Genomic DNA, 17,973 nt, shown 5'->3' on the forward strand with positions numbered 1-17,973 from the left:
AGCGAAGATTTTGCATTTGAGTATAGCTCCACTTCTCCATATGCATTCATACGTTGGAGATCTCGTGAGTCCGAGGCATAGCCTTTGATACACCGATTTGGCCGTGTACATTCGCTTGGCCTTATGCTACTTCGGTCCACAGAGCGGTTTGGACGCAATTTCTCTCGCGAACCGGAGACAAATATGGGGAAGGTTTGCGGGAGTCTTGACACACGAAACATCGCTCTTCGCCCCCTGACCCACCCAAAAGGAAGGCCGAGGCCGCGCTTTTGTAGCATCTTGCACTGTTTCCATACCAAAATCCTTCACTCTCTTCTTCCGGTCCCCGTGGGATGGCTGGTCCGGCAGGGCAGAAATGCACGGACTGCCAGACTGATGTTCTTTTTGGATCCAGAATGTAAAAACTAAGCATATTTGCCTATTTTTGATTGTGATCGGGATGCGATCCGACACTGGTGTGATCTGGCGCGTTTTGTGGATCAGCGTAGATTTGAATTTGAATTTACTGGCGAACATATATACAAGTTACGGTTGGATGGTGTCCTCCTGCATAGGAGTCCGCCGACAGATATGGTAGGAAATTTGCCTGTCGGCGTTGGAGATGTCCTAACCGACCGAACATATATAAAATCAGTAAACCCCTGAAAAAAAAAATCCGTAAACGACGCGTTTGCTCGCTATGCGCTGGACAGGAGGACTCCAATGCATCAGAATCGGCGCCGGTAAACGTGTTTGATTTTGGCGCGTAATCCTGATCGAAGCTAAAAGCCGCAAGAAATCTACCGGAGAGCCAGCGATCCAATCTGCCGGCGACAAACACATGAAAAAGATGGAGCCATGGGAGCGAAGCGGGAGCGCCAGCGTGAAGAAGCCCATGACACCGCCGGCGCCGCCCGCGGACGCTCTCGGCGAGGATCTCCTCGGCGAAATACTCCGCCGCCTCCCCGACATGGCGTCACTCGCCAGCGCCGCCCTCGTCTGCAAGGGCTGGGGCTGCGTGGCCTCCGACCCGGACATCTTCCGCCGTTTCCTCTCCTTCCGCACGCCCCCACTCGTCGGCGTCATCCTCACCAAGCGCGACCGCAAGTGCGCCGCCCGCCGCAACCCTAATCTCCGCTTCGTCAGGGCCTCCTCGACACGTAACCCCAAGCTGGCCTCAGCCGCGGCGCATGGCGATTTCTACTTCCAAGGCCACCCCGAGATTGAAGGTACCGACAGGTGGCGCCTCCGTGGCTGCGACGGCGGCCTCCTCCTCCTCTCCTGCGGCCGCTATGCGTCGAACCTCGCCGTCTACGACCCTCTCCAGCGGACTGCCATCTTCTTCGAGCCACCCGCGGGCTGGCACATGGTCCGCTACGCCATCGTCGCGGACGAGGTCGGCCCCTCGTTCCAGGTCATCGCCAGATGCCCCTGGTACAGCCATCGCTTCGCCGTCTTCTCCTCCCGCGCCGGCAAATGGGTGGTGGCTAACTCGTTCCGCCACAGTTGTATCTGCGCGGATGACGGTATGGCCGCTGGGCGGTTCGCGTACTGGCGGTCCGACACCAAAAAGGACCGGAATGAGAAAGAAGATCAGATATTAGTGCTTGACACGAAAACCATGGTGTGGTCGGTTATAACCGCGCCGTTCCCGGCTGGCGAGTCGTACTGCATGGCGGACATGGCGGAGCACGGCGGGCTGTGCATCGTGTCCAGCAGGGAGCAAAGCGTGCTGCTCTGGGTCCGTGATATCAGTGGTGGATGGGTGGTCAAGAAGGAGGTCTCCTTGCTGAATCAGTTCGGATTCTTGAAGAGGATTCGTCGCGACGAATGGATGAAGAGGCTGTGCATCCTCGCAATGAAAGCCGGCTATGTCTACATGGAGTTCTGGTCCATAAGGAAGTCTGAATCCTATATTCTTGTGCTCAATCTGAACACTGTCAAGCTGCAACAAATCTTTCGCAACAATGCGGATGAGCGCTACAGAGGTGCTGCTTTTCCATTCTTTCTGCGGTTGTCACCACTGCCTGCCGCAGATGATGACAAGGAGCTTCAAGATGCTTGATAGCATGGAGTAGGTAATCTCCCATTTGATCCATTCTTTAGATTCATCTCTCTTGCTTCTACTTTGATCGATCTAGCAATTGTTACCGGTGCAAATTGCTCACCAAGCCACTTGGATCTGTTAGATTTATTGCCCACGTTCCTAAATTCATAGAGTTTAACGGATTTGTAATTTGTTAGTACTATAAATAGTTGTATAATGCCCGTTTTGTCCAGTTTCATTTACTTCAACCAGTTTCCCAGATTATTTTTCTAGAACTCCCAATCTTGTAACCTTTGTTGCTTTACTGTGACTTGCTTCCTTAAATGAATGCACCCCTGTTTTCACTGTAAAAAAATGTCCCCTGTTTTCCAGATTATTTTTCTAGAACTCATCATCATGTGTAAAAGTAGTTGTTTTGTTTCCAGAAGCTGTTGATTCATTGTGACTGGTTTGCCTAGATGATTTGGTTAAGTGTTAATCCATATTGTTTATTGGCAATTGATATATTGATGGAATGTTTAAGAAGGAACTACTCATTTGTTTATTTAATGATGATTATGTTTTCTCAGATATTGCAAATATATCACGAGTCAGACTTACTGGCACAAGTGTGCTAAGAAAAAACTGATTACTTATTGAAATGATCCACGTTACAAATAACTTATTTTTCTTGCTTATTTACTATTTCTTGTCAGTTGAGACTTCACTTTACAGTCTGTTGACTGTAGTTAGCAGCTGAATTCTCTGTAGATAAAATGATAAATGCATTGCACTTCAGTTGGTTTTCAAGAATGCATCGAGGCCATGACTTGTATGCTTGACTTCAGTATATTTTCACCCATGAGGCCATGACTTGTATGCTTAACTTCAGTATGTTTCTTTCTTTTTTTCAGTTATCTCTCCATCATTGTTCGTTAACTGAACAATTTTGCAGAATGCTCTGAGTATTCTAATACCTTGGAATGCATGAGTCATGATCGAATCATCAAGCATGCTTGCCCATTTCAGTGTAGTAGTAATGGCGACTTCATGGGGACCAAAGTTTGTGGTGGCATCGATTTCATAGTTTATATATGTAGCAATGCATAGTAGTTTATAAATGAATCACCATGTGTGCTCTGGAAACAAACTAATATAGTGCTTTGAATTTCAGGTCAGGTGCTACCTGTAACTTTAATCAGAAGTTACTTAATATGGAGAATTGAAGTTGAGTTGCAGCAGCTGATAGGTACATGGTCTCTGTTTGGCAATACGAGTTTCAACATTGGAATGGAGATGTATCTGGCCTATTTTGTGGAAATAGCTTCATTGAATCTGAATTTAGTCATTTTCAGTTATGAGACCTGTTTGATGTTAACTCAATGATACTTTAACTGAGATGGTTTAGTTTAATTTCAGTCATGTGCTCGTGTTTCATCTTAATTAATAGATCTTCACATGACATCGTAATTCAGCTGTGAAGTATATTTTTAATACCCAGTCTACTATTTTTACAGAAATGCTGCGCCACATTGGTATGTCCGTATGTTGTGGTCATCCCAGGCACGGAGGCTGAGGATTGTCCCTGTAGGTGGTGTTGTGCATCTTGATCGAAGTGTTAATCTCTTGCCTAGAAATTTGTGCCATGAAATACAATGTATGAATTGCTTGTTTTGTTACATTCCAGATAGTTTTTTTGCCCTGAAAGTGTGTATATATGCAGGGCTTTGTTCATTTGTTCCATGAGAATTCAGTAACTTGTTGTTTTTCTAGAGAGCAAGGGCGTGCCTCGTGGTTTCATTCCATTAAATAAAACCGCATCATCACAGTGAATCCGTGGATGCAGGCATAGGCGCAAGGATCAGAAAGCAGTCTAGTTCTTAAACATGCTCCATTCGTGTTTTCCTTTTTGTGGTTCCGGCAGCTTATTCTCATTTTTTTTTACCACTTGACGCACTTGAGACCCCTCCTCTTTGAGGGGGACGATCTAAAGCAGGAGTTAATCATCATCATCTTCATCAAATACTCCAAAGATGAATTTGACTCCATCACCTAAATTGGCAAGCAAAGGATCAAATATACTGATGTTCTAAGATAGGAGGCCTATAAAGTAAGTTCAGAACATGTATATTGGATCCAAACAAGGTAAGAACACAAACTACGGGTTTGTTTCAGACTTTACTCAGTCTACTTCATTGTTGAATACTATAGAACATAGAGCCATATGAATTCAAGGTTTGTTTCAGACTTTACTCAGTCTACTTCATTGTCGTCGAATTGTGGGATATAGTGATAACAGAGATACTCTATAGTAGCAGCAGCAGTAGTAGTAGTGTACATTAGCTATTACCCTGACTATCCCGTTGAAAACCCGTGCCACTACCTCCCGTAGTTTTCCTTCGGCGTGGAAGGTTTTTAATTATGTTTCATAAATATTTCAGCCACTACCAAAAATCACTGAAATTCAGTGATTTTAGTTTGCATTTAGGTTAAATGACTGAATTTTTTACTGGAAATTGTATCAAATATTGGAATATATTTTTTGAATTTCCTGTGTACAATTGAAATGACAGGGTATATGGCCAAAAGGTAATTAGTTTGGCGGCGACTGAAATTTATTGAAATTCAGTGAATTTCACCGACATCACTGACTGAAAAATATTATGGATATCTCTTGGCTTAGGAGTAGTACATGGATAGTGTCCACTTCGAACTTCACTCGTCCAGTATTGAAAGTGTCATTCTTCTTTTCTAGAAGAAAAGAAAAAGAAGAGGAAGAATTTGCAGAAGGATTTTTGTTTTCAGGGGGCGTGGAGAGATACACTTCACATGTTGTTACGATGCGGCCAACCAATGACCGCATCTAGTCCAAGCGTTGTGGGCTCATTAGTTTCCTTTTTACACAGTACAATCATAGATGCCCACAAATATGCACATACACTCACACCTCTAAATGCACACACGCACAATCTATTCCTATGAGCACCTTCAAAATACTGAACCAGCATCACATCTTGAGATTGACGAAGTCACCACAGATGCCTCGTAGTCAAGGGGGAAAGTCTTCTCCCATTAAATGAACATCGCCGAAAAGTCTGAAAAAATCTAGAAAAATATGACCAGCAATGCCAGGTCGAGAATTTGAATCCTGTTGGGCTTGTTTCACGTTCGCGGGCTCATTAGTTTTGTATGCGTGTAGTAGCCCGTGCGCTGGCTCGTGTGGTTTGCTTGCTACTCCCTCCGTCTCAAAATTCTTGTCTTAGATTTGTCTAAATACGAATGTATCAAGTCACATTTTAGTATTGGATACATCCGTATCTGGACTAATCTATTGACAAGAATTTTGAGACTGAGGGAGTACTAGTTGACTAGTTGCTACCTTCTTCGTGCTGCGCTCCCGAGCCCAATTGGGACATTCTATGTACACTGCCACTGGGATCACACGCATGTTACGTAGCAGACTTCTCGTCATCTTGGTTGATTCCGTCCGGTCACGGAACAGAAACGGTGCAAAGTCACCGCATGTCCAGTCCAGAGCACTTAGTTACCTCGCTCAAGCACGATATGCTCCAAGTCCAAGATACTCGGTGCAACTTGCTCTAAAACAGCGAGAGACTAACGTGCTTGGCCGCAGCAATTTGCCGATCGAATCAGTAATTATCATAGAGGTTGAACGAGCTGTCTGCCGCGAGAATCACGCAGGAAACAGTCAAAAGTCCACCATATCAATTTTTTAGGCGAAAAATCCACGATTTCAGTCAAGTTCGATCTGGGGCATCCTTGGAAAAGAATCCTATACGATCGGGTCGTATGCTTTCGATTGAATGTATCAAGATTCGCATTGCCGGTTGTCACTCAATTGAGTGGGTCTCCAGATCGAAAGCATACGACCCGGTCGTATAGGATTCTTTTCCATGCCGGAAAAGAATCATATACAACCAGGTCACACGGTTTCCATACGACCAGGTCGTATAGGATTCTTTTCCATGCCGGAAAAGAATCCTATACGACCAGGCTGCCGTCGTCGTGAACGAGCGCACTGAACTGGGAATCGAGATTGGACAAAGGGAACCGCGTGAGAAGTTACCGCGTTGCATCAAGATTCACGCTGCCGGGTGTCGCTCAATCCAGTGGGTCTCCCGATGGAAACCGTGCGACCTGGTCGTATAGGATTCTTTTCCGGCATCCCTGGCCATGAGCCCAGCAAAGTCGGTTGACTGACTTGCATGCATGCAAATGCAAGTCAACCCACGGCGCCCCATGTCCATGTGATCTTCCCCAGCTGGGTAAGTGTGCTGCATATACTTAAAGTTCTTCTTAGATAAAGCGAAAATGTCTTAGCTAGACGTATACATTATATTGTGTTCTAGTGTGTAGTCTTTGGCACAAGAAGAATGGCGTCCCGGTGGCTGTTGCTGCTTCTTCTCGGAGTCGCGGGCGGTGGTGGAGGCGTTCTTCAAGTCCATGCCCAGGTCGATAGCTTAGGTGAGCACATCTTGTATATGCTTGCATGCATGGCTTCATCAGTCACTCTCTGCCGTTTGCTTCATCAACCAGTCTCTCCCGTGTGCCCACATGCAGGTTTCATAAGCATAGATTGCGGTCTCCCGGGGGAGGCGGGCTACATGGACAACATCACCAAGCTCTGGTACACCCCGGACGCCGGCTACACCGATGCCGGCACCAACCGCAACATCTCCCCCGAGTACCAGGCAGGTAAGAGCTGGCGTAATGTCCGCAGCTTCCCTGCTGGCGCGCGGAACTGCTACACGCTTCGGTCCCTCGTATTCGGGCTCAAGTATCTCATTCGGGCCATGTTCATGCACGGCAACTACGACGGCCTCAAGACGTGGCCCATTTTTGACGTTCACATCGGCGTGAACTACTGGCAGACTGTGAACATAACAGACGGCGACATGCCTGTGATCGCCGAGATCATCACCGTCATCTCCGGCGAATCCGTCCAGGTGTGCCTCGTGAACACCGGCTCCGGGACTCCGTTCATCTCCAGCCTCGAGGTGAGGCCTCTGAAGAACAAGCTCTACCCGCAATCGGACGCGTCCCAAGCACTGGTTCTCGTCGCGAGGGCCAACATTGGCTCCGATAAATCCATCAGGTAATCATACACATACGCACATATATATATATATATATATATATATATATATATATATATATATATATATATGTGTGTGTGTGTGTGTGTGTGTGTGTGTGTGTGTGTGTGTGTGTGTTTTGATCGGTGTGGAACGGTTAATCTGCCCATGGATCAGGTACCCCGACGATCCACATGACCGTATATGGATCGAGTTGCCCACGGGGTATGGATGGGCGCCGATCTCAACGACCAAGAAGGTGCAGAACGACGTCAATGACGTTTTCGAGGCACCGTCCGCCGTGACACAAACCGGAGTAACGTCCATCAACTCCTCCAGACCCATCTTTTTCACCCAGGATGCACAACCCAATGGCAACGCCAAAGATCTAGTGCCCGGGTACGTAGTACTCTACTGACTGTTCTTAGATATTTCACAAATACATATTGGTGGGATTGAAATCCATCTCCTTCCCACGTTTTCAACTCTCTGTATTTTATTATGCGGAGGGGCGCATGCAGTTCACCAGTATCAGATCATCATCTCCATTTTCTTCTCGATGTAATTATTATGAATGGGTTTATGCAGTTAACCTGATAATTAGACACTTCAAAAGAGATTCAAAATGGAAGTATCCATAAAGAAAATCATATGTAGGTACGTTTTCATGATGTACATGGCAGAGCTGCAACTTCTTCCGAGCAACGCCCTCCGCCAGTTCTACGTCAAGCTCAACGGCAAGCTCTGGAACGCCAAAACTCTCGGCCTGAAGTACCTCAAGACGACTGTCATGTACAATGAAAAACCTGATTACGCCTCCCACCAATACATCTTCTCATTGGAGGCCACCACCAACTCCACGCTCCCGCCCATCGTTAACGCCCTCGAGATCTTCTCCGCCGTTCCCACCGCTGGTATATCCACTGCAGCTCAGGAAGGTAAGCAATTATGCCTTTTTTATAGAAGAAAATGGGTTTCTTTTCCCCCGGTTTCATTTATTTAGAATAAACCAGATATCATCGCTCACACTACTCAGATCAAGACAGAGTCCGCGGTTATGGTTAGAATCATGTGTATGATTCATGAAGCTAGTATTTCAACATATTTACGTATATAGATCAAGGAAAAAAAATAGCACGCTACAGCAAAATAGCGGCGGCCTCAGAATATGCTATTAGTGTGCTATATCGCGCTATAGCGTGCTATTAGCGAGACGTTGTACACTGATTTATTTAGCGAGAAAATTCTCAATACGCTATAGCGTGCTATTAGCAATGCTATATTGCGCACTATTTTTTTCAGTGATATAGATCCCTGAGCCTAAATGGTTTCTTTATGTGTTGCTACCGAGAAATGCTACAGTTTCTGCCATGACGACCATCAGGGACAAGTACCAGGTGAAAAAGAACTGGATGGGCGATCCTTGCGCGCCCACCAATTACGCGTGGAAGGGATTGCATTGTAGCTATGCTGTTTCTACCCCACCAACTATCACAGGCTTGTGAGTTATTTTGATTGATATATTTTTCAATTAAAACTGGTACCGCACTTTTTACGGGAACCGGTACTGTATTAATAGTAGCAATGACCGGAATTATCTGAGCCTTTGTCGTATAAACACAATGCAGGAATTTATCTTCCAGTGGTCTGAGTGGCAACATTTCATCTTCTTTTGCAAGCCTCAAAGGTTTACAGTACTTGTAAGTAGGATGTTGTTAGCCAACTATTTCACACATTGTATGCTAATTTGTTTGAGAAGTACAGTAATAAGTTATTTATCCGTGATCTCGCTAATTGGCAGGGATTTGTCACACAACAATCTGACGGGCTCCATTCCCGACGCCCTTTCACAATTGTCATTGCTCACACTTCTGTAAGTAATCTGTGACATAGTTTATAAAAGTTTTCAAAACTCATTCAGCACACAACATACTTTAGTTTGACATCAGAAACTACTTTGTTTCCTTCCAGAGATTTAACAGGAAATCAGCTCAGTGGATCAATTCCTTCTGGACTTCTCAGAAGAACCCAAGATGAGTCCCTAACACTTAGGTTGGTACCTGGTACATTCTAGTAGAAGAATTTTCCAGTGAGATTCCTCAGATCTCATGTGATCTTTTTCTTCAAAAAGCACCATATATCTTACTTGATCAACATTACCATTTACTCATCTTCTCTTTTGTTGCCAGATATGGTAATAATACAAATCTCTGCAGTAACGGCAACTCCTGTCAGCTTGCAAAAAAGAAGAGAAACTCTATGGTTGCTGTCTATGTTGCAGTTCTTGTATTTTTGGTACTGATGGTTGTGCTTTTGTCTGTACTAATTTGCATGCGAAGGAGAAAGCAAGGTGAGAGGTCACTCCTAAACACATGACTTTGGACACATGAATGCATGGTCAAGGGTTAACTAACACTGTTTGTGTGGTCGGTCTTTCAACTCTAAAGGAATAACAACAAATAGTGTAAGGCCGCAAAATGAGGAAATTAACAGGAATGGACACACCTCACTACGACTCGAGAATCGCCGATTCACGTACAGTGAATTAGAGGCTATCACGAATGGCTTCCAACGAGTGATTGGCCAAGGAGGGTTTGGGAAAGTCTATGATGGTTTCTTGGAGGATGGCACCCAGGTGGCTGTCAAACTGTTGTCTGAATCTTCCAACCAAGGTTTACAAGAATTCTTGGCAGAGGTGAGAACTGACAAGATCTAGTAAAGTGACTGTAACTAAGACCGCTAGATTTTGTTTCATAATGCATGTATTGTTTCGCGTTCAGGCTCAGACCTTGGCTAAGATTCACCACAAGAATCTAGTGTCCTTGTTTGGCTATTGCAAGGAGAGGGAGAACATGGCTCTTGTCTATGAGTACATGTCTGAAGGATCCCTAGACAAGCATCTTAGAGGTATGCAAATACTCAAATAATTCAGACATATCCTTCCGCGACATAAATATGTTAGTAGTAAAGGTGAGAACATGTAGCAAAAATTCTAGTACATGTGATTCTCCTCACAATTTTTGCATCGCAGGGAGAGACAACAACACAAGAACTTTAACCTGGAGACAGAGACTTCTTATCGCCATGGAATCCGCCCAAGGTAAGTTTTAAATCAAGTTTCTCTACACATCCTTACAAATAGAAGCAATTATTCCAAATGTGGTGGCGTTGAGAGCGTGTGATGTGGATGTGTAGGGCTTGAGTATTTGCACAAGGGGTGCAATCCGCCCCTCATTCACAGGGACGTGAAGACGTCCAACATTCTGCTGAATACAAGGTTGGAGGCCAAGATCGCCGATTTTGGCTTGCTTAAGGCTTTCAATAACGATGGTGATACACATGTGTCCACAGCCAGGTTGGTTAGGACACATGGTTACCTTGACCCTGAGTAAGTGCATTGTTCTAAATTCTTGTTGATTATGCTTTGAAAACCATCTTGTCGATTATTAATTTTTCTTTTTAGTAAAGCGGACTACCTAGGCCTCTACATCACATGATGCACACATGCACATCCAATCTTGCCGATTATTAATAACTAAAGTAATATACTTTGATTGTCTCAAAAGTAGTATGACTCACCTATATGTTCATAATGTATGCTCTACCTTTCCTCCTAGGGTGATCAAATTCATAACATGCTCCCTTAAGTTTGACAGTTGACCTACAAGTGAGTGGTTCAAACCTAAGGATAAAAACCTTTGATTTATGCGAAATCATATTGATTTTTGTCAATTTTCTGCTAATTCTTGTAAGATTTGCTGAATATAAGATATCCCAAACAAACCCATGTTACATGACTGTTCTTGAGACTGGACTCGCTGATGCATTTCATACTCACAGGTACCACGCTACGCTTCAGCTGACCAACAAGAGTGACGTGTTCAGCTTCGGCGTAGTGCTACTTGAGATAGTCACAGGGCAACCACCTATCCTGAATGGTCCAGAGCCGACGAGCATCATCCAGTGGACGCGTTAGCGCCTTGCCCGTGGCAATATTGAGGGTGTAGTGGACACACGCATGCACGGCGACCATGATGTAAACGGCGTATGGAAAGTCGCTGACACCGCACTCAAGTGCACTGCCCAGGCGGCGGAGCAGCGACCCTCGATGACTGAGGTGGTGGCGTTGTTGCATGAGTGCCTTGAGCTTGAGGCTGCGCGTAACCACATGAATGTTGGATTCTACACAGCTGGGAGCAGTGGTAACGTGGATGGCTACGATAGGTACGCCACTGACATGTCTAGTGATGTGAGCCAAAGCAGCTCTGCATTTCAGATGGAACATTTGGGCAGAGTACCAACAATGTCTACAGGTCCAGCTGTGAGGTGAGAAGAGACTGTGATACCGAATGGCCGCCACCTCCCATCCATAATTTATTTTCATTTTCTCTCAAGGGGATTCAAGTCTTTTTGATGATTATTGTTATTATAGATGCAACGTCTGAAATTGTTCACACATGTAACGTGTTTTGTTGGCTTTTCTATACATCTGAATGAGAACGAGATAATGCTTGATAACAGTGTGATAAAAAAAGCTCGTTTTCCCTTTTCTTTTTTGAAAAAACCTGATTAGAATATGACTTCTAACGATGATGGTGATTCTCAATTTATTTCTCTATGAGACGAAGATGAAGTTTCTCTACTCACTAGTCTATATTATATTATTCACAACTATACGTGACAACTTTGTTTTGTCGCTCTAGTGTTTTGCCCACTTTGCTTATGCCATTGTAGAATTTGACATTTCACTTTTGCCTCTCCTAGCTTTTGATAATATATCACAAATGTCAGTCCCTGAAAAAAGCAATAATTTTTCATTTCACCTTTGCCACTTTTAGTTTTTGACAATGTATCACAACTGTCACTCAGGAAAATTTGACTTGTAAAGAGGTGCGCCCCCAACTACTCATATAGAGAAGTTCAACCGGATCCGCTCCTGCAAGCGCAATACCATAGAGAGAACTTTAGGTGTCTGGAAGATGAAATGGCAAATCTTGCTCAAGATGCCAAACTACTCGATAAAAAATACAAAAGATGATTGTTACGACTAATATGACAATACACAACTACGTCCGCCTCCATGACAAGGAGGATCTCCACTTTCTTCGGCGTGAGAGGTATCCGGATTATGTTCCAACTATTCCAGATAGATACAAGAAGTACATTATTCCCCCAAATGCGGTGGATGCTTCAACACAGGCGCAAAGTGCCCCTAACATGGATTTGCTTAGGCATGAACTAGCTACCGCCATTGGCCCCGATCCACTATCGGCGTCTCTGAAAGCACAAGTGCTCCCTGGGTGATTTTGGTAATTAATGTCAACATATCTCTTGTTGGACTAATGCTTCTATCTAGTATGTTTCAGATAAGTTCAACAATGGAGTGGCATGGACTAGAGGATGTGGAATCCCTTCAAAATGCTAAGGACAAAGGATTGGCTCAAGCTCAAAGCTCAGGACTCTACATTTTCTATTTTAGTGATCCAAGATCACATTGAGTCCATAGGAAAGCCAATACTATTAAGAAGGGATGAGGTGTTGCTTAATGGCTTGCTTGCTCAAAGTGCTTAGTGATATGCTCCAAAGCCCTGAACCACTTTCTCACATCCACATATGTCCCAAACCAAAAGTCAAACTCGGACCCACCGAAACTTTCTATCCGGCGCCACCGAGTTCAATTGACATAGCCACTGCCAGAAACCCTAATCAATTCGGTCTCACCAATAGGGATCTCGGTCTCACCGAGATGGGATTGCAAACTCTCTGTTGCCTATTGCAATAATTTCGGTCTCACCGAAATATGCAATCGGTCCCACCGAGATTGCAATGCAAACTCTCTGTCACCCCTTCGTAACGTTTCGGTCCAACCGAGATGAGCGAATCGGTCACACCGAGTTTGCCTGACCAACTCTCTGTTTGTCTATTACCAAAATCGGTCTCACCGAGTTTGTGTAATCGGTCTCACCGAGATTACATTATGCCCTAACCCTAATGAAATCGGTCCCACCGAGTTGATCCATTCGGTCCCACTGAAATACCTAACGGTCACATTATGAACCAAATCGGTCTGACCGAGTTCTCTGAATCGGTCCCACCGAGTTTGGTGATTTGTGTGTAACGGTTAGATTTTGTGTGGAGGCTATATATACCCCTCCTTCCACTCTTCATTCGTGGAGAGAGCCATCAGAACATGCCTACACTTCCAACACATATTTTCTGATAGAGAACCACCTACACTTGTGTTGAGGTCAAGATATCCCATTCCAACCACATAAATCTTGATCTCTAGCCTTCCCCAAGTTGCTTTCCACTCAAATCATCTTTCCATCAAATCCTATCCTATGAGAGAGAGTTGAGTGTTGGGGAGACTATCATTTGAAGCACAAGAGCAAGGAGTTCATCATCAACACACCATTTGTTACTTCTTGGAGAGTGGTGTCTCCTAGATTGGCTAGGTGTCACTTGGGAGCCTCCGTCAAGATTGTGGAGTTGAACCAAGGAGTTTGTAAGGGCAAGGAGATCGCCTACTTCGTGAAGATCTACCCGAGTGAGGAAAGTCCTTCGTGGGCGACGGCCATGGTGGGATAGACAAGGTTGCTTCTTCGTGGACCCTTCGTAGGTGGAGCCTCCATGGACTCGCGCAACCGTTACCCTTCGTGGGTTGAAGTCTTCATCAACGTGGATGTACGATAGCACCACCTATCGGAACCACGGATAAAAAATCTCCGTGTCTCCAAATTGTGTTTGCACACTCCAATCCCATCCCTTTACATTCTTGCAACTAGCATGCTTTACTTTTTGCTGCTCATACACTCTTGTCATGCTTGCTTGATATGTATTGTGAATGCTTAAACTTGTGCTAAAACTCCACATCAACTTAAGGAAACTAAAAACTGCAACTTTTCTTGATTAGAGTCTATTCACCCCCCTCTAGACACCACTTCTCGATCCTTTCAATTGGTATCAGAGCATTGGTCTCCATTGCTTTGGTTTAAACACCTTTGGAGGAAGATGGATGTGTCTACTTTGGGGAGTCTTAGACATAGAGTGCCTATTCTTGATGGAGAGTTCTTCTATCAGTGGAAAAATGAAATGCTTGAGATTTTTAATGAATATCATTTGAACAAGTACATTACTAGCCCTTGTGCACCTCATATTGATCCTTTGCATCCTACACCCGAAGAGGATCTTGACATGATTCGCAATCTTAGAACTATCAATCTTATCATTAGAGGATTGCCCAAAAATTTGATTGCTAGTTTACCAACTCGATTGTGCCTATACTATATGGAGATTTCTTGAGGAACGATTTCCAAATTATTCCTTGAAAAATTTAGACGAAATTCTCCATAAGTCTATTGCCTTGAGTAAGATGAATTCCAGTGATCCTATGTTTGGTGATTGTCTATTTGAGCTCACAAATCTCATGCGTACCAAAGGAGATGTTGGAATCATTAGCAATTTCATTTCCGAAGCTATTAGAATTCATAAAGATAACCATTGTAATGATCATTTATCTAATGAATTACCCTCTCTAGGAGTTGATCAATCACAAGACGATGTTGAACATGGATACTATGATGAGGATGATGATAGTGACTATGACCTTGATGATGCGATGAGACACTTTGGTCTTATGGCTAATCTTCGCGGCTACATGGCTGGAGGAAAAGAATGGGTCCTTGATAGTGGATGTACTGATCATATGACCGGAGACAAAGATATGTTTCGTGAGCTTGCTGAAAACGACGGCCCTCGAAAGTATGTCACCTTTGGTGATAACTCAAAGGGTAAGGTGGTTGGCCTAGGTAAGGTGGCCATCTCACATGATAGCTCCATACAAAATGTCATGCTCATTGAATCTCTTGGATACAATTTACTTTCAGTATCTAGACTTGCTGATTTCAGTTTCAATGTTCTATTTACTGAGGTAGATTGCCAAGTGTTTCGAAGAGACAATCATAAAATGGTCTTTACCGGTATACGTAGAGGTGATCTTTACATTGTTGATTTCACTAAAAAGGCTCAACCTAGAACTTGCTTAATTGCTAAATCTTCTAAAGGCTGGTTGTGGCATAGAAGGCTAGGTCATGTGGGCATGCGAAATCTTGATAAGCTTATTAAAGGTGATCATATCCTTGGAGTAAAAGATGTCATATTTGACAAGGATAGACTTTGTAGTGCTTGTCAGGCAGGAAAACAAGTTGGAGGGAGTCATCGCGTGAAGAACACCATGACCACGAGAAGACCACTCGAGCTACATCACATGGATCTCTTTGGTCCCAATGCCTACAAGAGTCTCGGTGGTAACTCATTTGGTCTAGTCATAGTCGATGATTTTTCAAGATTTACGTGGGTGTTCTTTCTTGATGACAAATCACAGGTCCAAAAGATCTTCAAAAACTTCGCTAGGAAGGCCCAAAATCAATTTGACGTGAAGATCAAGAAGGTTCGGAGCGACAACGGAACGGAGTTCAAGAACGCAAATGTGGATACCTTTCTTGAGGAAGAAGGGATTTCACACGAGTTCTCGGCTACGTACACGCCTCAACAAAATGGAGTTGTTGAGAGGAAGAACCGAACTCTTATTGAGATGGCAGGAACGATGCTTGATGAGTACAAGACTCCAAAACACTTTTGGGCGGAAGCGGTTGAGACAGCTTGTCATGCAACAAATCGCTTGTATCTTCACAAGCTACTCGGCAAGACGGCATACGAGCTCCTTAATGGTAACAAACCCCAAGTTGGATACTTTCGAGTATTCGGATGAAAGTGCTACATTCTTGATAAGCATCGTCATTCTAAATTTGCTCCTAAATCTCATGAAGGTTTCCTACTTGGTTATGGCTCAAACTCTCACACTTACCGTGTCTACAACAATTTCACCCGAAAGGTTGAAGAGACCGTAGATGTGAAGTTTGATGAATCTAACGGCTCGCAAGTAGAGCAATTGCCAATTGATGTAGGAGACAAAGACCCTTCGGAAGCAATCCAAGACTTGTCTATTGGCAAGATTTGTCCAACAGAGGTGAAGGAGAGTACCTCGTCCGTCCAAGTGGAAGCTTCTACCTCACGACAGGGTGAACCAAGAATTGATACGGAAGCATCCACAAGTGGGACACACCAAGACGAAGAAAATGAGGAAGTACACCAAGATGAACATCAACAACCTCCATCTCCACCACGACAAGAGAATGTCAACGTCAACAATGAAGAAGGCCAAGAAGAAGAACAAGATGAAGAATATGTTCCACCCCGAGCCAAGCCAAAGCTCCCACGAGTTCGAGCAAGAATCGCCAAAGACCATCCCGTCGAGCAAATCTACAATGATATCCAAACTGGGAGAATCACTCGCTCTAAAACTCGTTTGGCTAACTTTTGTGAAAATTATTCATTCATCTCTAGCATTGAACCTATGAAGGTTGAAGAAGCATTGGAAGATCCGGATTGGATAAACGCTATGCATGAAGAGCTACACAACTTTGAGAGAAACCAAGTGTGGACATTGGTCGAGAAGCCCGACAACAACCACAACATCATTGGTACCAAATGGGTGTTTCGCAACAAGCAAGATGAAGATGGTCAAGTCATCCGCAACAAAGCACGCCTAGTCGCCCAAGGCTACACTCAAGTCGAAGGTATGGACTATGGTGAGACATATGCTCCCGTTGCTAGACTTGAGTCCATTCGCATCTTACTTGCTTATGCTAATCACCATGATATCACCTTGTACCAAATGGACATTAAAAGTGCTTTTCTAAATGGTGAAATTGAGGAGGAAGTTTATGTTAAGCAACCTCCCGGCTTTGTCAATCCTAAGAAACCTAATCATGTTTACAAACTTCACAAAGCTCTTTATGGTCTTAAACAAGCTCCTAGAGCGTGGTATAAATGCTTGACCAAGTTCCTCATTGAAAAAGGCTTTGAAATTGGAAAAATAGATTCTACTCTTTTTACTAAAAGGGTTAATGGAGAACTATTTGTGTGCCAAATTTATGTTGATGATATTATATTTGGTTCGACTAACCCTCATTTTAGTGAGAAGTTTGGAAAGCTAATGTCGGAGAAGTTTGAGATGTCTATGATGAGTGAACTCAAATTCTTTCTCGGTTTGCAAATCAAGCAAACTAAAGAAGGTACCTTTGTCTCTCAAACAAAGTACACTAAGGACTTACTCAAGAAGTTCAATATGCAAGAATGCAAAGGTATGACTACACCCATGCCTACTAGTGGACATCTTGATTTGACCAAAGATGGTGAACCGGTTGATCAAAAGGTTTACCACTTCATGTTTGGTTCATTGTTATATCTATGTGCCTCTTGTCCCGATATTATGCTAAGTGTGTGCATGTGTGCACGATATCAAGCGGCCCCTAAGGAGTGTCATCTTAAGGCTGTGAAATGGATAGTGAGATACTTAATAAACACACCAAATTTTGGCATTTGGTATCCTAAGAGGTCTTCTTTTGATCTTGTTGGTTACTCCGATTCGGACTATGCCGGAGACAAGGTTGATAGAAAGTCCACTTCGGGTACTTGTCAATTTCTTGGTGGATCTCTTGTGTCTTGGTCCTCCAAGAAACAAAACTCGGTATCCTTATCCACCGCCGAAGCAGAATACATTGCCGCTGGTTCATGTTGTGCACAATTACTTTGGATGACCCAAACTCTTAAAAATTATGGGATATATGTGAAACATGTTCCATTTCTTTGTGACAATCAAAGTGCTATCAAGATTGCTCACAATCCCGTGCAACATTCTCGAACTAAGCATATTGAAGTTCGTCATCATTTCATTCGAGATCACATTGCCAAAGGGGACATTGATCTTAAGCATGTTCGCACCGATGAGCAATTGGTGGATATATTCAC

The 17,973-nt window shown here is 43.9% G+C and overlaps 3 protein-coding genes across 3 annotated transcripts; all 3 read left to right on the plus strand.

Moving 5' to 3' along the window:
- The first annotated feature begins 829 nt into the window (after positions 1–829).
- On the plus strand, positions 830–2,115 carry LOC141042463 (uncharacterized). Its single transcript, XM_073510844.1, has one exon. The coding sequence runs from the start codon at positions 830–832 to the stop codon at positions 2,042–2,044; it is 1,215 nt and encodes a 404-aa protein (XP_073366945.1). The 3' UTR covers positions 2,045–2,115.
- A 4,206-nt stretch (positions 2,116–6,321) lies between these two features.
- LOC109749351 (putative leucine-rich repeat receptor-like protein kinase At2g19210) lies at positions 6,322–12,137 on the plus strand. Its single transcript, XM_020308309.4, has 14 exons — positions 6,322–6,490; positions 6,587–7,121; positions 7,279–7,500; positions 7,759–8,039; positions 8,464–8,602; positions 8,730–8,801; positions 8,903–8,974; positions 9,073–9,153; positions 9,291–9,451; positions 9,549–9,796; positions 9,882–10,008; positions 10,133–10,201; positions 10,297–10,489; positions 10,942–12,137. Exons 1-14 carry the CDS (start codon positions 6,400–6,402, stop codon positions 11,075–11,077), a joined length of 2,427 nt encoding a protein of 808 aa, XP_020163898.1. The 5' UTR covers positions 6,322–6,399; the 3' UTR covers positions 11,078–12,137.
- LOC141038201 (probable LRR receptor-like serine/threonine-protein kinase At1g51880) lies at positions 11,120–11,431 on the plus strand. The gene has a single exon (XM_073506407.1). It carries the CDS (start codon positions 11,120–11,122, stop codon positions 11,429–11,431), a length of 312 nt encoding a protein of 103 aa, XP_073362508.1.
- Positions 12,138–17,973: the final 5,836 nt, after the last annotated feature.

Source organism: Aegilops tauschii, chromosome 1 (genome assembly GCF_002575655.3).
Source record: "Aegilops tauschii subsp. strangulata cultivar AL8/78 chromosome 1, Aet v6.0, whole genome shotgun sequence".
In the NCBI taxonomy this organism is placed as follows: domain Eukaryota; kingdom Viridiplantae; phylum Streptophyta; class Magnoliopsida; order Poales; family Poaceae; genus Aegilops; species Aegilops tauschii.